The 21,888-nt window shown below is 41.7% G+C and overlaps 2 protein-coding genes across 2 annotated transcripts; both read left to right on the plus strand.

Annotated features, from left to right (window-relative positions):
* Positions 1 to 981: 981 nt before the first annotated feature.
* LOC310799345 (ras-related protein rab7-like) lies at positions 982 to 3,590 on the plus strand (the record flags this gene model as incomplete). The annotated part of the gene is made up of 5 exons (XM_083661938.1): positions 982 to 1,038; positions 1,537 to 1,663; positions 2,313 to 2,531; positions 3,287 to 3,415; positions 3,582 to 3,590. Exons 1-5 carry the CDS (start codon positions 986 to 988, stop codon positions 3,588 to 3,590), a joined length of 537 nt encoding a protein of 178 aa, XP_083518064.1. The 5' UTR covers positions 982 to 985.
* A 4,035-nt stretch (positions 3,591 to 7,625) lies between these two features.
* On the plus strand, positions 7,626 to 20,851 carry LOC310799456 (ras-related protein rab7-like). The gene is made up of 6 exons (XM_083662041.1): positions 7,626 to 7,951; positions 14,331 to 14,393; positions 15,204 to 15,330; positions 16,430 to 16,648; positions 18,796 to 18,924; positions 19,481 to 20,851. Exons 2-6 carry the CDS (start codon positions 14,341 to 14,343, stop codon positions 19,574 to 19,576), a joined length of 624 nt encoding a protein of 207 aa, XP_083518167.1. The 5' UTR covers positions 7,626 to 7,951; positions 14,331 to 14,340; the 3' UTR covers positions 19,577 to 20,851.
* The last annotated feature ends 1,037 nt before the right edge of the window (positions 20,852 to 21,888 follow it).

Below are 21,888 nucleotides of genomic sequence, written 5' to 3' on the forward strand. Positions count from 1 at the left end.
TTCATGTGGACACTTTGTTCCATAATTAGGCTGTGCCGCCAAATGAAAAACCTGTTTGTGACTGTGTGGATTGATTGGTATGTCTGATTGGTTAATTGTCTGTGGATTGATTGGTAATGTCTACAAGGTCCTCTGTGATTTGTACATGATGTTGACATTGGGTGTAAATGAGAAGTGGTCAAGTTCTCTATGATTATCTGACGGTTATCTAACAAGTTATTGCACTGCACTACCAAAGAAAAGCTGTGAAACTTTTTTTAACCAGTGACTAAATTGCTGTTTGTCATTTTATCTGCAAAGTATACCTGTGGTACCACCCTCACAAACATAGGCCTAAATCTAATCTAATCTAATCTAATCTAATCTAATCTAATCTAATCTAATCTAATCTAATCTAATCTAATTTGACACAATAGTTTTGCCTCATCACCACTAGCACACTGGAGCCAACCAGTGCTTTAGTAGTTTGTCTGATTGGTGCTTACAGAGAATCTGACAGATTAAATGACAGATGGTTCACACGGTTCAGCTTTGTAGTGCAAAGGAGGAGTCAGTCCTGTATAATATATGGATGAGATGAAGAAATGGCCTTTCTCCTTAAACGTACTTCGAGAGAGAGAGAGAGAGAGAGAGAGAGAGAGAGAGAGAGAGAGAGAGAGAGAGAGAGAGAGAGAGAGAGAGAGAATGATGTGTTCACGAGGGCCAACAGCTTAAAAGCACATGACTGGAATGAATGGCGTTCAAACTTGATTGGTCCAGCGCCATGGAACTCTACATGCAAATTTGTAGACTGCTTCTAATGGGCTTGTCTAAATACATAGAAACAATTTTACGTGTACATGGGATGTATTGTCCTAATGTAAACCTGCTGATTAGGTTGTGACTTGTGATTAATAAGTTAAGGTATGAGGCGTTTGGATTATTGAGCGCCCCCTGTAGGCTAAACATTCATTACTTTCTGTTGTCTTTCTGCAGCTTTGGCAAAATGACATCCAGGAAGAAAGTGCTCCTGAAAGTCATCATTCTGGGGGATTCCGGGTGAGTCATGAAACAGTCCTTTCTTCCCCTGGAGGTTCACCACAGCATTGCAGTTTGAAGTGATCACCAACCAGTTCTGCTCTATAAATCAAAGTTTGGCATCTGGTTAATGTTTATCTCAAATTGTCTTGCTTTATTAGTTTGTCACATTTTCCATCTTTTCGGTGACTGTTATGTTGTCTCCGTTTTAGTTTTAGTTTGACTTCCTTTCAGACAGGATAAGCTGTCTCCAGGCAGAGTAAGACTCAAGAGTTATGCCATTGGTTTGCATGCTCAGTGTTGCACTGGATTGCCTGTTGAAATTGATTACATCAGTTATGTACACAACATTTGAAGGGGATTTAATTGGTTATTGTCTTACCTTCATTAAGAAAGGTTTTTGATGTAAACTCAGTAGAACTAATTACTGTACTGAGTGAATACTACCTATCAACCTTTTTATTGGCGGTTTTCCCAACCATCTGTTATCCTGCTGTCTGTCCTCTGCTTCTCTGACAGTGTTGGAAAGACGTCCCTGATGAATAAGTATGTGAATAAGAAGTTCAGTAACCAGTACAAAGCTACAATAGGAGCAGACTTCTTGACCAAGGAGGTGATGGTGGACGACCGACTCGTCACAATGCAGGTGCAGCACAGTTACAACTGGGGGGATTACATTTTCTGTAAAAAAAAAAAAAAAAATTACACCTTTCAGTCAAGCATATACACATGTCAATGGTATTTTTCACCTCAAAAATATATTAAAATGCCATGGAGTAAGAATATCTCGACAGCCTGAATTGCATCAGTCAACAGTAATACAGCGATTTAAGAACAGCTTATGTCTTTGTCTTTATTTAAGATCCCCATTAGCTACAGCAGAGCTGCAGCTATTCTTCCTGGGGTCAATGTCCAATGTCTGCTCACTCTGGCTGCCATAGTTAATACTATCATATGAACTCCTGTCTTATTCAGTGGTTGTACCTACCAAGCTACAAACAAATGCTAACAAACCATTATATCAACATGCAAACAAATCAATACTTTAGCGCAGTGGTTCTCAAAGTGGGGTCCGGGGACCCCTAGGGGTCATTGAGGGGGTTCCAGGGGCATAAACAGAAACAATTAATTATTATTCATTACAGATTCGGATTGTTCGTACGTACGTCCATCCAATGTTCGTTAACACGATATCTGAGGAACGCCTTGATGGAATTTTATCAAATTTGTCTCAAACGTCGACTTGCACTCAAGGATGAACTGTATTTGTCTCCTTTCTATTTGTGGTTGGCTAGATCTGGGACACAGCTGGCCAGGAGAGGTTCCAGTCCTTGGGTGTGGCATTCTACCGTGGAGCAGACTGCTGCGTGCTGGTGTTTGATGTGACCGCACCCAACACCTTCAAGACTCTGGACAGCTGGAGGGATGAGTTTCTCATCCAGGCTAGCCCCCGAGACCCAGAGAACTTCCCCTTTGTGGTGCTAGGCAACAAGATCGACTTGGAGAATAGACAGGTTGGTATCACTGACTGATATGGGCAATGCCCCTTTGGCCTCGTAGGTGTACATCATTACCCATCCCACAGTGTAGTGCAGCCAAATGTCAAAACAATTACGGTAAATATAGTGCAGTGAGGTGGACCAGGAGGAACCAATGAGGCTGGCCAAATTTACAATAGGCCTTATCCATCAATTGTGAGTAGAACAAATCTGTGCATAATTTGTGAACACTCATGGCCATTTTTACTGCCATTTCCAGATCACCTTAAATTATTTGGAATAGGTAGACTGTGGTGGCAGATTGTCTTTAGTAAAACAGACTTGAGAAAAGACTGGTCTTTTTGTTGTTGTATTTAATTGTTCGAACAATGGCACAAATCGCTTCATCAAAATGATAGGAGCAGAATATTATACTAGAAAATTGCTGACTTACAAGGTCAGATACCACTTGTTTGTCATATTGTCATATTATTCAAAGATGTTATAATGATAGATACCTGAAGAAATGTATGAATACATCAGAGAACATCCAGACGGTTCTTTCTGCTCATCACTCCGGGAAGACTAAAACCCTTTTCTCAGCAAGAAACCACATTCTTTCTATGGAACAAATTCTGCAAATGTATTTGGTGACTCAAATTTGGGAATGACTGACGTAGGGTAGCACAGTGGTCCCCAACCACCGGGCCGCAGACCGGTACTGTCAATAACTTTGAACCTGCATCTTCTACTGGTCGTGTTCGTAAATCTCTTACTCTTCACACATACAGGTAACCACCTTAAGGGCTCAGGCATGGTGTCAGAATAAGAACAAAATCCCCTACTTTGAGACCAGCGCCAAAGAAGCCATGAATGTAGAACAGGCATTCCAGACTATTGCACGTAACGCCCTTAAACAGGTGGGTCAAAGCTCATTGCAACCAAAAAATATCATGATAATGTGTGCTTTGGTGTTTGCATATATCTTTGTAAGGCATGTTTAAAATCTAGTCCCTGTAACACCGTTGGCTTAACGTTCCCTTACACTTTGTTGCACATTGTTTCCTTTCTTCTGATGCCTCTCAGGAGAAGTAAGAACACAGTCAGCACACGGCCCCTCTCACACTACCAGCAGTCTATTCTGTCTGCCTTGGAGAAAGTGAAAGAGCCCGATGAAGATGAACAATTCATGATGAGTCTGGTGCCCACTCTGCGGAGGCTTAGCAACCAAAAGAAGGCGCACGCTCGTATACGTGTTCAGCAAGTGCTTTATGACGTAGAGTTTGGCGACATGTAGATACACATATTTCTTTTCTTCATACTGCTGTTGGCTAGGGTAGGTAACTGGTGATTTGTGTCTTGTTTATTAGTTTGTTAGCCTGTTAGCTTGTTTTATTCTGGATTGGGCTTCTAAATGTGTTTTTTTTGGCACAAGGGATAGTAACATCTTGTCCTGTGTATTAATTAATACTTTTCTGTGAAATGTTCTGTTTCCTAACAAGTAGTTTTTACTTGTTTATTCCCTAATATTTAAAATATGAGACAGTTACTTGTTCTTTCCCAATATTTAAATTCAAATCATTTTTCACTTGTTTTCTATTATAGTATTTTGAATACGAATGAGCTTTACTTGTTTTCTTGTATGCTGGCATTTAATATGAAATATGGATCAGTTGATTAAACATTCATATTAACATGTTGCTGTTCTTTCATTCGAAATGGCAGAAACATGAATGCTCTGTGGTCTTAACTGTTTTGATCTGCAGGTATTATAAAGGTCTGAATTTGTCTTCAGGTAGGCTACAAGTAATCCAGCGTGTTAGATTGACTTTTTTAAATTTAATTAATTTGGTAATCTAATTTTCAAATTAAAACAAATCAGAGAGATACAACAATAATTCATTAGATCAATTATTAGATTACATTATACATATTCATACAATTATTAGATTACATTAACAATTAGAACAAAGAGAACAAATCAGGGCATTCTTCAGATAACATTTTTGGGGGGAAAACATCTGCTGGAATGCTTAATGTTTTGCATTTTTATGTTGGAGATGTCAACTGGAGACTAATTTCTGCTCCATCGCCTTCAGTTAAAGAGTGGGGGTCTGCAGTGGAGGGAGGATAGTGAGGAGTGTGTGTGTGGCCGTATGGGAAGTGTATGGTGTCTAGATGCATGTACCAGCGGCTGAAGCCTGGAGGAAGATTGCAGGGGGCTACGAGAGGCTCTAACTGTTTACATGTGGAGACCAAACAGGGTTTATGATCAGTACAAATTTAGCATGCTCAACAAAATGTTTGTACAGATACAAATGCATACAAATACAGGACACGGTCCTGCCAAGGCACTCGACCGGCCGGAGAGGAGAAGCAGTTGGTGAAGGTCTCTCTCACTGCAACCGTTTCTCTGGAGGCGTTTTTGCTGCCGACCCTCCCAGTGCTCTCCACTGCCCTCTCTGACTCTGCTGGTAGAGCGAGCATGGGGGACATCCTCTCCATCGCAATCTCACTGGAGGAAGTTGTGGAGGATACATGTGGCCTTCACAGCATCTCCCATATTTGGCTCTCTCTTTGGATGTTACTAGTGATTTAACCAAAATAATTGACAATATATGTTGTTCAATTTTGTGTGGAAAAACTAAAATGCACTATGTTAAAAGATCTGTAATAATTAACACATCACTCTGGGGGGTTGAATTTTTTGGACTTAACAACACTAAACAATACTTTCGAAATTAATTGGCTTAGACCAGGCATGTCTAAAGTCCAGCCCGGGGCCAATTGCGGCCCGCGGAGGGATTTTAAGCGGCCTTCGGCTTGTCTCTCAAAATATACTATATGTGGCCCTCAACACAGTGGTTAATCAAACAAGTTCACTTTGCATTTTTTCCGTTCACCAAACGATGGCAGCACTAACATACAGTTTGTAGATAAGCACCAAGTAGGAACACAGGCAGAACTAGCTTTTGTCTTGGTCTCTCATGTTTAAGCATAACTTCTCTCCACATATAGATAAACTGAGAACAAACATTGCCCACATGCTCCCTTTTATAGATATAGAATAGATAGATGAAGTTATGTTATCAGATCAAACTAATCTGAAATCTAATTTGTGCTTCTGTCGTCTCGATCTCCATGTCCACTGATTGCTCAATGTGTTTCTCTGAAGCTAGATCAGGAGAAAGCCCCCCCCCCCCACACACACACACACACACACAAATAGGCTACACTTTCACTCACAGTCAGCAGACAGGACATAATCTCTACTGGCCTCTTTGACATAACATCTGACTACCAGTTCACTTGGCTCATTCATTTGAAATGAGTTGACGTTGACACTGCCAGCGGCTGTAGCTCAGGAGGTAGAGCGGGTTGTCCACTAATCGCTTTGGATGAAAGAGGTCGGTGGTTCGATTCCCGGCTCCTGCTTCAAAGCAGCGACAATCATCCCCATTCCCAAACAGCAGAAAGTGACCAGCCTCAACTACTGGCGCCCAATAGCCCTCACGCCCATAGCCAGCAAGAGCTTCGAAAAGCTGGTTATATCACAGATCCGCCCCACACTCCCCCGGGATCACGACCTGACTGGCTGCTTCACCACCTGGTACGGGAACTGTACCACCATGGACCGCAGCGCGCTATTAAGAGTGAGGCGCGTGGCCCAGCACGTAACAGGATGTGAGCTGCCAGAACTGCAGGAACTGTATAACCAGCGGTGCCTCAGGAGGTCCCTGAAGATCATCAAGGACACAAACCACCCCCACAACAGCCTGTTCTCCCTGTTACCCTCAGGGAGGAGATACAGGGTCCCAAAAGCATGCACAAATCGCTTGAGGGACAGTTTCTTCCCGCAGGCCACGAGACTCCTTAACATACACAAATAGTGTAGTAGCTGTACTGTACTGTACTGTAGCTGCTACCATTACGTATGTCTAATGTTTAATTGTATGTTTAATTAGGTATATGCTATTTGCACCTGTGCAAACAGAATGTCAATTATGTTTAAGTATGTTTAAAGTATGTACATGCCATTTGCACCTATGTGCAGTGAATATGTCACTGTCTTTGACTTGTCTTATCACTTTACTGCCTTATTGCTTGTTGTTTCTCTTGTTTTCCTGCACCTATATGCCCTGTTATTTTGCACTATGTTGTAAACGGAGTCTACAGCACAAGAATTTCACACGTGATACTTGTACTACGGAGTGACAATAAAAATCTTGAATCTTGAATCCTCCAGTCTGCATGTCGAAGTGTCCTTGGGCAAGATACTGAACCCCAAATTGCTCCCGTTGGTGTGCCAGCACCCTGCGTGGTAACCTGCCGCCATCGGTGTGTTAATGGGTGAATGTACCTACTGACTGTAAAGCGCTTTGGATAAAAGCGCTATATAAATGCAGGCCATTTACCATTTACCATTTACCACTGAGTTGACATGCAGTCATGTTGTAGATGTGCAGAAGGTGAGCTGCTCACACAAGGCTTTTGAGAAGACAGGCCAGTAGGCCTATAGTAAAAAAAAAAAAAAAAAAAAAAAAAAAAAAAAAAAAAAAGTAGGCCTATTTGTTGCTTTAGCAGCCTACTTGCAGCGCACTGTTCACACCCATTACCAACTTTTGACACAAACATTCGGACTAAAAGGCCAGACCCATTGGGAAGGAGGGCCAGTGTCAAGGGTCGAGAATGCCTAGCAGCACCTCTGCAGAGCTCTCCATAATGCAGCCCTGGGTTGTTGAAATTAAGCCATTGTTACTATTATAATGTTGTGAAACTTGTGTTTGTTTATTGTTTGATTTATAGGCTAGATCAAGAAAATGATCGATTCTTTACTGTGACTGCGTTGATTGATCAATCAATCAATCGATCAGTCATTGCTTGCGTGCTTGTTTGTTTGATTGATTGATTAGCTAGTTGGTTTAGTGAGTGCGCATTATTGACTGACGAATGAATGTATGACGTAGTAATGAAGGTAACGTTTTTACAAGTACAGAGAAATAAGACAAGGCAGTCTTGTGTACACAGAGAATGAAATAAAGATATTTAAAGTGGGCGGGGCCACATGCCTCTGACGTCTGACGCAGGCGTTGTTTTGGAGGAGGAAGTGAAAGGGAAAGAGAGCCGAGCCGAGGATAGAAATAGCTAGCTAGCTCGCTGGCAAGTTAGGCTTCCAAGTTAAGTGCCAAATTTTCAAACCAGTTGTAGATAGCAGCCTCACAAATCGGAGGTAACGTTACTGCTTTGTATGTGTCGTGTCCGAGGGCAGGGCAACAAGGATTAGAAGTGACAGTGAGGTACGCTAACGTTATTGGCAATTAACGCCAGGTTCCGTGCCAGCGAGCTAACGTTAGCTACCCTAGTTAGCCACTAGCTTGTCCTGAACAATAACAGCTAGTTTAGCAGTCGAGCGATCCTCCTCGAGAAGTCACCGTTCCCGTGTGTTACACAACAAAGTAAGTTTTGAAGATGGCAACAGTTGTTTAAGATAGCGTAATATGTGCTCACTTCTCAACGCAGTCAATGTCATGTTAACGCTACGCTACCAAAGGTGATGGTGCAATGCTTTTCGAGAAGCTGGTTGGCAAAAACAAGGACGGCCTGTGCGTAGCTCCGGAGTCCATTCCAACAAGGAAGGTCGGTCGATCATTCTCCCAAAAGGATGCCTCTCGTTTTTAACTTCGAGAGGGAATTAATTAATCTATGTAACGTTCCCTTAAATACATTATTTTTAGCTGGCGTTTGTGATCGATGTCTTTAAAAATGTAAACCATCTGGTTGCTATTAACGTTACTTATGCAACGTTTGCTTGGATGGAATGTAATGCTAGCCTATCACCACCTAATCATGACAATCCTGTGCAAAATACCACTGCCGCGTCCCTCACCTTGTGGCCCGGAGTGTCTTATGTGATGCTGTGCTTCATCTCCCCTCCTTTTTTTTGCTTCCCTCATTCTTAAAGTCAGAACGTTACTTCTTAAATACAAACCAATGTAAAGACAATGAGGCTTTAAACGTTACTGTTCTTTCTCTTTGTTTTCAACAAGTATTTGTAACTGTTTGCAGTTATCCATCCATAAATAGATGCTGGGGGAAACCGCTCATCTCAGGACAGTTGGAATTAAGTGCAGGGGTTTTCAAAGTGTGGCAGAGCCTCCCCTGAGAGAACATGGAGACAGTCGCCCCCCCCACCATATATATATATATATATATATATATATATAGATATATATATATATATATATATATATATATATATATATATATATATATATATAATCTTTATTTTTTAAGATTTTAAAACATCTTTATCCTTCTTGTTTCAAACATCATCACTGATGATGGGTGACTGAGACAGCTGCTTTTCATAGCTGTCTCACCCATTGTGCGCTCTCGGCAATATCTGCGCACCATAGCATTACTTTTCATTTCAACACTGCATAGATCCTTTACATGTGCTCTCGGCAATAATCAGATCCATTTTGGCTCTTTATTTTGCTCAGTCACCCCCTACTTTAATGGAAACAATGAGTCTGTGTCTTTGATGCGCATATATACGAGTGATGGACACACTGTGCAAAGGAATACAAGCAGATCATCCTCTACCTGCAGTCTTGACCGGTACTTGCTTTTAATCATGGTCAAGGCGGAAAACCCGCACTCACACAGGTATGTTGAGCTGAAGGGGATGAGGTGGGGGATACTGTCATTTGCTAGCACCTCGTTGCAGAGCACACACTGTGGCAGGGGAGCATCCCTGGACCTCGAAGTTTGCTACCAGACTAACCAGAGTTTATTTTTTTCCTCCCTCTTCTGTTTTCCCCCCCATCGCGTCGCGCCTTCCCTGAAGCTAACCCCCCCCCAGGGGAGGCACGCCTCGCAGTTTGAAAACCGCTGCCTTAGTGGACTTGAATAGCTCCTTGTGAGTTTGGGTCTGTTCCTGGTTGTGATCCACTCAAATCCCACGAGTTAGTTGACTCCAGGAGGACTGAAGTCGAGCAGTGCTACTCTTCACGGAGGCTTGTCAAGGATAACGTGCTGGAAAATGAAAATGTTACACTATGTACTGTAGCATGAATAGCTGCTTCTCATTTTATATTGCAAACTCCACATTCCAATGTACTCTCTTATAGTGGGGGCTTTGTCATTCTATGTTTGTAATTTAGCATCTGGAGTCTGGACCTATCACTAGGCTCATGCCAGCCATATCTGTGGCAGTCATTATTTTCGTCCAAAACAGTTTTGTTAAGGTCAGAGGTTAACTTCATTATCCTGCAAGGGGACATTCATGTGGTCATCATGCATGTCTGTTGTTACAGTACAGTACACCCTGCTGATTAGAATGGGTTGTATAGATGTAGTCCTGTGGAGGAAGAAACAACACAGCATAGTTTAGATTCATAGCAATCTTTTGCTACGCTTGATGTCAGAAGTAAGATAATGCTGTAGTTATTCCTTTCATTCAATGTAGTAGAAATGTTGGTATCAATGTGTGTCGCTGTCTGTGTCCGTCACAGATTTTGACCAGATTGACTTGCCTCAGTCTTAACAGACACAGGGCCCTATCTTCGTACAGGCGATATCCCCTATTTACGCTTGTGCACCTGTTTGCGCATGCCTTAACGCAGGCAAGATAACAGTCCGCCTTGCGCAGTTGTCCAGGTGTTATGCCGAGTTTGAATGCCCTAATAGCAGGTGAAGGTGAATAGCCTATTGCAAGTAGGCTACAATGTACAAGTTTTCTCAATTACCGTAATTTACCATAACCCCTCCTTGCAATGTGATAAAAGTTTCTCAGTGAATTATAGTTGATTGCCTCACCAAATAATCTGCTGGTTACCCAATTTTAGCAACAGATTTTGATGTCCTGGGGTGGCACGTCCGTGCGTAATGACGTTTCTGCGCTGCGCGGAGATTATGGTTGCGCTCCAGCGCAGCGAGGTATTTAGCACATAAGACGTCCTTTTCAAAGCTCTTAGTGCAAAGTAATTGCGCGCTAGGATAATGCCATCCCCACATTTTAGCGCTGAAACGCCTGCTTTGGCATGTGGCACGCCTATGCCCAGTACAATTATAACAGGCATGCGCTTGTGCCCGCCCCCTATTTGCATTGCGCATGGCGTTAAATGACTAAATTACCGCTTTTGGGAAGATAGGGCCCAGAGTGTCTCAGCAGCATGTTATCTTGACAAGCCTCCATGAACACTGGAGGAGCTGTGTGTAACAGACACAGACACACAGCTTACACTGTCAACCTGGAAGCATGAAGATAGCTTCACTTTGTGACGTGTGATCAGATGATTGAGTATTGAGCAACATGTTAACTCAGACTACCAAACCTATATTTAGTCCAGAGTGTTGTGTCTGTGTGGGTGTGTGCATGGAAAATCCAAATCACAGGTGACAGGCACACTCACAGATAGATAAAAACTCAGGTGCACCGTGCAGCAAGGCACAAAGCAACAACTAAAAGGAGAGAAAGCCAGTACACATGAATGTCCTTTCAAAGGTTTTAATCCATCATCTGGGAGACGGTGACAACCGACGTTTCAGCCAAACAGGCCTTCTTCAGCGTTGTCTGTGCTGAACAGCTGAACCATTACGCAGTGAAACATACTTGTCACTTTGGTTGTATTGTAAATTATATTGTATTGTATTTGTGTACTGTGGTATGTATACACTGAGTGTATAGGCCTGTATAGTTGTGACTGTGCGTGTAGCCTACAAAGTTATGTAGACTAGGTTTACACTTTCTTTTTCTTTTCTGTCGGTCCTTTGTGATCATGTCCTTGTGTCTTTAGGCAGAGGGTGCACTCAAGCGATTTTGATGTCACTGATTATGTCATAGACAATTGTGACATAATCGTCTATGACATCATCAGTGACATCATCGTCAATTGTGATATCACTGATGATGTCATAGACATCATCAGTAGACATTGTGACATCATTGTGATGTCATCAGGGATGCAAAGTTGGCAATTATGCGCTGCGCATGCCAATAGGCCTAGTAGGAATTGCCTAGTGAAAATAAAGTTGAACTTGAAAATTGTTCAGATTGCCAGAGTCACACTATAAGTTTGATCTAGCAGGCTGTATATTTACACTATAAGTTTGAGCTAGCAGGCTGTATATTTACACTATAAGTTTGATCTTGCAGGCTGTATATTTACACTATAAGTTTGATCTTGCAGGCTGTATATTGTTACACTATAAGTTTGATCTAGCAGGCTGTATATTTACACTATAAGTTTGATCTTGCAGGCTGTATATTATTACACTATAAGTTTGATCTAGCAGGCTGTATATTTACACTATAAGTTTGATCTAGCAGGCTGTATATTAACACTATAAGTTTGATCTAGCAGGCCATATATTATTACACTATAAGTTTGATCTAGCAGGCTGTATATTTACACTATAAGTTTGATCTAGCAGGCTGTATATTATTACACTATAAGTTTGATCTAGCAGGCTGTATATTATTACACTATAAGTTTGATCTAGCAGGCTGTATATTATTACACTATAAGTTTGATCTAGCAGGCTGTATATTTACACTATAAGTTTGATCTAGCAGGCTGTATATTTACACTATAAGTTTGATCTAGCAGGCTGTATATTTACACTATAAGTTTGATCTAGCAGGCTGTATATTATTACACTATAAGTTTGATCTACACTATAAGTTTGATCTAGCAGGCCATATATTATTACACTATAAGTTTGATCTAGCAGGCTGTATATTTACACTATAAGTTTGATCTAGCAGGCTGTATATTATTACACTATAAGTTTGATCTAGCAGGCTGTATATTATTACACTATAAGTTTGATCTAGCAGGCTGTATATTATTACACTATAAGTTTGATCTAGCAGGCTGTATATTATTACACTATAAGTTTGATCTAGCAGGCTGTATATTATTACACTATAAGTTTGATCTAGCAGGCTGTATATTATTACACTATAAGTTTGATCTAGCAGGCTCAGGCTGTATATTTCTTTGCAACACCGTTGATGTAAATGGGGAACTGAGAATGAAACAAAGGCTGTGATGATTAAACAAAGCGTCATCCTGTTCTCATGTGCCTCCCAAATTGAGGAAGCAAATTGTCTCAAAGACAATTATTGTTTCAGTCATTCAGCTCATTTAGGACTCAGTCTACAGTCAGAGAGGTTAGAAGATCATAGACAGCATAATGAATCAGTGTCTCTTCTGTCACAGTTTAAAGGTCTCTGACTTGACTGACTTGAGTTGTTGCTTCCATCATGTGACTGTGACTAAGGACTACAGAGTGACGCGCTCTTGTCCATGCTTCTGTCAGCGGATCTGTGCGTCACAGTGTGATAGTCACTGGAGTGTCGTGCTTGAAGTCGGGGAAAACATTGTATTCAGGAAGAATACAAGTATGCCTTTTGCAGCTCTTGATGACTTTTATGTGTAAGGATAGATAGGCTAAGCTGTGCAGTTTGGTACGGTTTTGAGAGGTAGTTGATTCACTATCTATTAACATTGACTCAAAGCTGTGATTTATCATGCTCAGGTCTTGAAAATGTCAAAACATGTTTGTGGGATGTTTTGTTCATGTGGACACGTTGTTCTATAATTAGGCTGTGCCGCCAAATGGAAAAACCTGTTTTGTGTGACTGTGGATTGATTGGGCCTAAAACATTTTTTTGTTCGGTTCCGGTTTCCAACCGACCCTGTCAATTTACGTGCGACCCAAATTTATTTTATGTCGCCAGTGATGTGGTGTCAGCAGCTTGGTTCGCTCGTCAGTGGCGTCTCACGTTTGAATAACATTGAAGCATTCATATTGACTTAAATATTTTGTTCATATAAAAATGTGTGTAGAGCACAGTGGTAGAGTACATGCAGGCTATCTTATGAAAAAAGTATCCATCGCTGCTGTAATTTTAAGGAAAATAAAAAAATATATATATTTCCTGTCTATCCCTTGCTGCCACTGGAAAAAAAAAAAAAAAAAAATCCCTACCGACCATCACCTCAACTGACAACAAACAGGAACCAAACTTTTTTTTTTTTAGGCCCTGGTGATGTCTGCTCTACAAGGGCCTCTGTGATTTGTACATGATGTTGACATTGGGTGTTGATGGGAAGTGGGAAGTGGTCAAGTTCTCTATGGTTATCTGACAGTTATCTAACCAGTTATTGCACTGCACTACCAAAGAAAAGCTGTGAAACTTCTTCTTTTTTAACCAGTGACTAAATTGGCGTTTGTAATTTTATCTGCAAAGTATACCTGTGGTGCCACCCTCACAATCATAGGCCTAAATCTAATCTAATGTGACACAATAGTTTTGCCTCATCACCACTAGCACACTGGAGCCAACCAGTGCTTTAGTAGTTTGTCTGGTTGGTGCTTACAGAGACTCTGACAGATGAAATGACAGATGGTTCACACGGTTCAGCTTTGTAGTGCAAAGGAGGAGTCAGTCCTGTATAATATATGGATGAGGTGAAGAAAGGGCCTTTCTCCTTAAACGTACTTAGAGAGAGAGAGAGAGAATGATGTGTTCCTCCTCGTGACCTGGCCAACAGCTTAAAAGCACATGACTGGAATGAATGGCGTTCAAACCTGATTGGTCCAGCAGCATGGAACTCTACATGCACATTTGTAGACTAATGTTTCTAATGGGCTTGTGGTCTACACAGAAACAATTTTACATGGGATGTATTGCCCCAGAACAATATAAAACTAGGTCAAAAAATGAGGTCATGACTTGTGATGAATAAGGTATGAGGCGTTTGGGTTATTGAGCGCCCTCTGTAGGCTAAACATTCATGACTTTCTGTTGTCTTTCTGCAGCTTTGGCAAAATGACATCCAGGAAGAAAGTGCTCCTGAAAGTCATCATTCTGGGGGATTCCGGGTGAGTCATGAAACAGTCCTTTCTTCCCCTGGAGGTTCACCACAGCATTGCAGTTTGAAGTGATCACCAACCAGTTCTGCTCTATAAATCAAAGTTTGGCATCTGGTTAATGTTTATCTCAAATTGTCTTGCTTTATTAGTTTGTCACATTTTCCATCTTTTCGGTGACTGTTATGTTGTCTCCGTTTTAGTTTTAGTTTGACTTCCTTTCAGACAGGATAAGCTGTCTCCAGGCAGAGTAAGACTCAAGAGTTATGCCATTGGTTTGCATGCTCAGTGTTGCACTGGATTGCCTGTTGAAATTGATTACATCAGTTATGTACACAACATTTGAAGGGGATTTAATTGCTTATTGTCTTACCTTCGTTAAGAAAGGTTTTTTGATGTAAGCTCAGTTGTGATCGTTGGAACTAGATAAACTAATCACTGTACTGAGTGAACACTACCAGCTCAGTGGCCTTGTGGTTTGAGTGTCCGCCCTGAGACTGGGAGGTTGTGAGTTCGATCCCCGGCCGAGTCATAGCAAAGACTATAAAAATGGGACCCAAATTTTGCCTCCCTGCTCGGCACTCAGCATCAAAGGGTTGGAATTGGGGGGTTAGATCACCATATGATTCCCGAGCGCGGCACTGCTGCCGCTCACCGCTCCCCCAGGGGATGGGTCAAATGCGGAGAACAAATTTCGCACACTCAGGTGTGTGACAATCAGGGGGACTTTACCTTTACCTTACTACTTACTTATCAACCTTTTTATTGACGGTTTTCCCAACCGTCTGTTTTCCTGCTGTCTGTCCTCTGCTTCTCTGACAGTGTTGGAAAGACGTCCCTGATGAACCAGTATGTGAATAAGAAGTTCAGTAACCAGTACAAAGCTACAATAGGAGCAGACTTCTTGACCAAGGAGGTGATGGTGGACGACCGACTCGTCACAATGCAGGTGCAGCACAGTTACAACTGGGGGGATTACATTTTCTGTAAAAAATAAAAAAAAAAATAAAATAAAAAATTACACCTTTCAGTCAAGCATATACACATGTCAATGGTATTTTTCACCTCAAAAATATATTAAAATGCCATGGCGTAAGAATATCTCGACAGCCTGAACCTCCATGGGGTGTAGTTTAGGTTTCCAACCCCGCTGCAGTGCAAACTCACTCTACCTAAGCATTCTCCTTCCATACTGTAAGCCTCTCTACCACATCTTCCCATGGCACCATGAGCACCACAAGAGATACAAGCTGCTCTGCCTCTGACCACATGAGGAAGTCTGGCCTTGAGCTAGTGCTCACTCCTTCCGACGGGATTATCACATGTTTCCCCTAAACGACAACTATTTGCCTATCTCTGCCTGCTCTTTGCTGCCCACAATATGCCCGTTCAAAAATACTTAACTCCTAATCTTTTCTCCCTCACAGACGAAACCAACTGTAATATCTTCCTATCACCTGATGAATTAATGTCTTACCATTTTGTTTTTTTGATAGTCAGTTACATTTCCTTTCATCTGTGGCCTCCTTGCTTTAAAAAAAAAGATAGTGAACACAGTGAAGTTCCAATCAGTCATTTGTAATGAACACACATGAGTGAATAAAGTGCTTGGATTTAGCCTAAGCAGAATCTCTGAGTCTGAGCCTTGTGCACTCTTGTCATCTCAAAATTGCGGTGCCAAGCTTGATACACTTTGTTCCTATGTACAGGATCACTCTGCACACTGCGCTGTGTCAGGATCACTCTGCACACTGCGCTGTGTCAGGATCACTCTGCACACTGTGTCATTGCTGGTCAAGATTGCTTTGAGTTTATGTTAAGTGTTAATGATTCATTCCGATGTCTGAGCATGTATGGCAACGGACTTGTTTGCATTCAAGGACTTAGGAGACTGGTATATGAGAACATCTCTGTGAATTATTGGCCCGTCATTTTTAAATAATTTGTCCTTGAAAAGTTTTTCAAATGGATCGTTACAAATGAGTGGCAACCCTGTATTTGTCACTTTCTCTTATCGATCTGTCTCCTTTCTATTTGTGGTTGGCTAGATCTGGGACACAGCTGGCCAGGAGAGGTTCCAGTCCTTGGGTGTGGCATTCTACCGTGGAGCAGACTGCTGCGTGCTGGTGTTTGATGTGACCGCACCCAACACCTTCAAGACTCTGGACAGCTGGAGGGATGAGTTTCTCATCCAGGCTAGCCCCCGAGACCCAGAGAACTTCCCCTTTGTGGTGCTAGGCAACAAGATCGACTTGGAGAATAGACAGGTTGGTATCACTGACTGATATGGGTAATGCCCCTTTGGCCTCGTAGGTGTACATCATTACCCATCCCACAGTGTAGTGCAGCCAAATGTCAAAAACAATTGAATACAGTGCAGTGAGGTGGACCAGGAGGAACCAATGAAGCTGTCATTTTAATGCACCATGTTGAACCGACTCATTTCACTCCAAAACAGCTATGCAAAATAACTGTTGAGGTTTGCAATAGAGAACCGCAGGAACGAGTCGGGAAGTATGCTTCCGGGTTCGTCGGGAAAAGTGAATGGGGTTTTAGAATGGGGATTTCACTTAAAGGCATAAAATAAGGTCTATGGTTAACAAAAGTTCATGGGAACTCAAATTTGGGTTCAGCAGGATAATCTTCACAAACGTTAATAACCTTTATGCTCCAAAAGTCATAAAAGTTATTGTAACGTGTAAAGTAATGTTTATCCCAATTCTAAAACCCCATAGAATTTTCCACTGACGAACCAAAATGTCTGCGATTTCTGGTTAAGCCTCCAAAAATACGTCATCCCCGCGGTACCCTATTCGCTGATACTTTACTCAAATCATTTGTTTGCCATTCAGTGTGTGCCCTGCCCAGGTAAACGTGACAGTCCACAAAGTCATTTTTGGATGCCATGATACATTAAGCTGGCGGATCACTTCAATGTAGTTTTCAATCTGTAGAATGTAGAATTCAATCTGCCAAGCGCTGAAATAGTGTTAATGAACTACGGTGACCATGATTCTTTGGAACTATGATGTAGTTCAGTGTTTCTAAAACTTTTTTCCTGGGGACTCAAAAAATGACAAACCATCATGGCCTAATTCACAATAAGCCTGCTAGATTGAAAGACTTAAGGCCGTTTCACACAGATGCGGTGCGAATGCAGAGGCGGAATGTGGTACGAAATTCCGTGGGAATTTTCCGCATTGCAACCTATACACACAGGTCTGGTGCGAATTATTCGCAGTCCCACATTCATTTTCCGCAGCGGAAAAACAGTGTTCAGTGTAACCTATGAGTGTACAGTAGTTATTAATGTCCCTCCCCGGCTCCCGTCTAGTAGGACAGCACCGCCTACTTGCGCAAGCTAGCTACCAGTCGGCTAACGTCAGACACAGACAGACAGACACAGCAGCGAGACGAGCCATGAAAAGCAACTGGAGGCAGTGAAATTGCCGTCCATTTCAGTGAAATGGAGGCAGGAGCAGCGGACCCCAAATTTGAAGCTAAACTGCTAGTTAGCACTTGGATACAAGTGGCTAACATTAGCTCCATCCATTTACAACAGTGGTTTACAACGTTAGCAAGTAGGAATTTGTTTCAGCTACATTACCATCTTCAGTGAATCCCAGCTGCTGGGCGATCTGAAGATCTATTGTCCTTAATTTCGGTGTTGATCGTCATGGTGTTTGTCATATAAAATTGGATGTTGAGAAACCAAATTGATGAGGTTCGGCAAGAGTAGTGGAGGTATGACATCAGCTGTAAACAAAGGATTTCATTGGTCAAACGTATTTTCCGCAGGCGGAAATCCGCGGACGTCAATGTCTATCTGGAAAAATAAAATGCCGCACGAATGTTTGGCTGCGGTGTGCAAGCTTCAATTACAACTAATTAAAACATTTTTTTGCGAATATCTGTGCCGATTATTCGCACGGAGATCCGCACTGGTGTGAAACGGCCTTTAAAGTGCATGAAAAAATCGGAGTTAGTGGGGACACTCAGAGTGCAGGCCTCTGCCAAGGCCAATACTGCAGGCTGCTACAATATGCACATTTTGTGAGTCTGATCAGAACCCTAAACCCAAATGTTACAAATGTTGTCTTAACTTATGGATTAGCAAGGTTTTTAACCCTGTGACAGCAGGGGCTCTAAGGATCGCAATGTCATTTGGTCGATCGCTCTGTTCACTACTTCTGGTCATGTGGGTGAAGTGTGCTGCAGGCGCTAGATTGCAAAATCACAATCAGGGAGACCTGTATTTGATTCCTAGCAGATGCACTTCAGCAAAATACAATGTTGTCTTGTTTATTTTTCAGTGATTGTATATATGAATATACCTGCCCCATCTCATGTGGAGACAACCTTGAACCTGACCCTTCTACTTGTCATGTTTGTAAATCTCTTACTCTTCACACAGGTAACCACCAAAAGGGCTCAGGCATGGTGTCAGAGTAAGAACAACATCCCCTACTTTGAGACCAGCGCCAAAGAAGCCATAAATGTAGAACAGGCATTCCAGACTATTGCACGTAACGCCCTTAAACAGGTGGGTCAAAACTCATTGCAACCAAAAAAGATCATGATAATGTGTGCTTTGGTGTTTGCATATAATGCATGTTTAAAATCTAGTCCCTGTAACACTGTTGGTTTTCATTATTCCATCACTCGTTCGAATACTTTAAGTGTGTGTGTGTGTGTGTGTGTGTGTGTGTGTGTGTCTCGCATCGCATGTGTTACATGAGAACTTGATTATTTTTGAATTGCTAAATGTCAAGTTGCATGAAAATTGTTTCATGCTATTTGCAACCTGCAACTAGTTGCCTGAAGGTTTCAGTGTAAAGCCAGCCTTAGAGTAGGCTACTAACTGACCATGTTAGTTTTTCAATGATTGTAATCTGTTAATAGTGACATTTTAAATGTATAATGTTGTACTCATTACCCACGTTTTCGTGTATACGCCGAGAAAATGTCTGGTCATGGAAATTTGGTTTAAAGTCGTGGAAAAGTCATGGTAATTCATTGGTCAAAATGTGTATGAACTCTGGTTCAACATTCCCTTACACTTTGTTGCACATTGTTTCCTTTCTTCTGATGCCTCTCAGGAGACAGAGGTGGAGTTGTATAATGAATTCCCGGAGCCCATAAAGCTGGATAGGAACGACAGAGCGAAGCCTTCAGCAGAAAGCTGCAGCTGCTGAGGAACAACTTGGACCATCTTCTCTCTTGGCTTTCTGGAACACCCTGTCACCGGTTACTTCACCCGCACCACCCGCCCAGGGAACGGACTTCCCTACTGGTCTTCCTCCATGCCACCGACACGATCCCTCACACAGTATGCTGCACATGGATGTATCCCCACACTTAGTACACACACGAATACACTAGCATCCTCCCATAAATATGCTGAGAAATCCTGTGCCCAAAGATCACACGAGAGAAGAACGCCCACCCCCTTCTGACCTCTCAGTCCCTGACTTGATAGTGAGTGATCTCCCATCCTGCCCATGTCCCACATGTCTGACGGGCCCCTGTCACTCACACTGAGGGGCCAAGATGGAGCCATGTTCTAAGAGTGCAACTGGGAACTCGAGATGGACTGGCCGATGCTCTGTAATGTGAGATGATGTTGGCTACGGTCAGCATCCCAAGTATCTTATTCTCTGTCCCTACTTTCTGTTTCTCCAGAAATGTCTGCTTTCTATTGCCTATCTGTCAAGAAATAATCAAGCTGAACTATAATATATATCTATTTTTTTTAATTGGCTGTTGATGTTATTTCTCAAGCCAATCTGAAACACATACTTGTTTTTGCACTTTTACTCCCCCCCCCCCCCCCCCCTCCCTCCCTTTTGTTTTTCTTCCTTTAAATGTAGAGGGATGGCTGCTTTGGGGCAATGTCTGCTACCACACGCCTTTTGGGGAGCTTCAAATGACACCGCCTTTCTTTGTCCAATTTTGTTGAACACCTTGGTGATTATATTGCCATGCCCCTTAAACAACCTCACACTGCAAAATAAATATACTTAAGTAGACATTAATAAGAAAAGCTGATGATGCAGTCACAGTGTAAAACTTGGATTAATTCCCTGAAATATTAATACTATTTTTATGTAACATAACTTGTACTGCTATTATAACTGCTGTATGTGTTCTGTCTTGTCAGACATCTTCTTTCAATGCTGGGAATTACAACATGCCACCACCACAGCATACACCTGTCTACTGTCATATGTCTTTGTTATTGCTGTTCTCCCTATCTGCTTGTAGCTCAGGTTGGCTAAGCACTTAATATTACTTTTTAACAGATTGTGTATTATGGTGTATAGATGGTACATGTAAAAGGCTGATGGATTGAATTGAAATTGATCTCTCTTTTCAAGAAAATCAGACTTTTGCCCTGGTATTACTCATTTTCCTTATAGAAAAATCACTGCGATGCCAATGATGTTGTCAAATTGGGATGTCAAATAATAAAGTTCTTGAATATATCAATTGTCTAGCAGTATGACTGTCCAGGCAGGATTCTCAGTGGTCATACAGGAATGAATTGCAAAAATATCAAACTTAGGCTACTGAAGCTCAAGGTGACATGCTCATGAAACCAGCCCCAAATACCAACTACGGTAATTCACAGGTGTCTGCAGATCTTTTGCAAGTAGTTTCCAATCTGCCTGTACATTTTGGGAATGTGGGAGGAAAGTTCACCCTCGCGCAAACAAACACAGGGAAATAACATACAAATTCCAGGCAACAGTGTTGACCACCAGTGTTGGGGGTAACTCATTACAAAAGTAACATATTACATGTAATATATTACTTTTAGCAGTAACTCAGTAATATAACTTATTACTTCTAGGATTTCAGTAATATTATACCAGTTACTTTCTCAAGTAACTCAAGTTACAAATTGAGTTACATTTTATTAAATCAAAGCACATATTTAAAAAAGATAAAATCATTTCCTAATCAAACTGTGTTTTTGTGCAAATAACCACTATAGATGACAATAACAAAGGAAAAGAATAACATTTAGAATTTTGGATCATTCACACTGACTTCAAGGCGGTTGAAATTATTGTTCTGGATGGTTCCGGGCACGGCAGCGATGTCATTCTGCTGCTGCTGTTGTTTTGGTAAAAGTAATGCAAAAGTAGTGTAATAGTGTAATAAGTAACGAGTTACTCTACACAGAAAGTAATATTGTAAAGTAACATATTACTTTCAAATAAAAGTAACTAGTAATATGTAGCATATTACATTTTGAAAGTAACTTGCCCAACACTGTTGACCACTGGGCCACCCGTTACGCATTCATGTTGAAAAGGAAAATTCTGCAGATTTTTAGGGAAACGCTTTCCCCCCCTTCCTAGGATGGCAAGGGATCAGGAGTGATGATTGGTTGGATTTAGGCACGAGGAGTGATGATTGGTTAAGGTAGATAGGGTAAGCCAATCAGAGGGAGTAGGGCGGGTCATACCGTTGCCATCCTAGGAGAAAAATATCGCTCACG

Source organism: Poromitra crassiceps (assembly GCF_964638095.1).
Source record: "Poromitra crassiceps genome assembly, chromosome: 27".
Taxonomy (NCBI): Eukaryota; Metazoa; Chordata; class Actinopteri; order Beryciformes; family Melamphaidae; genus Poromitra; species Poromitra crassiceps.

Coding starts and splice junctions, on each gene's coding strand:
- LOC310799456 (XM_083662041.1), top strand. CDS start 14,341: ATGACATCCAGGAAGAAAGTGCTCCTGAAAGTCATCATTCTGGGGGAT. Junction 14,394..15,203: donor ATCATTCTGGGGGATTCCGG/GTGAGTCATGAA, acceptor CTTCTCTGACAG/TGTTGGAAAGACGTCCCTGA. Junction 16,649..18,795: donor TCGACTTGGAGAATAGACAG/GTTGGTATCACT, acceptor CTCTTCACACAG/GTAACCACCAAAAGGGCTCA.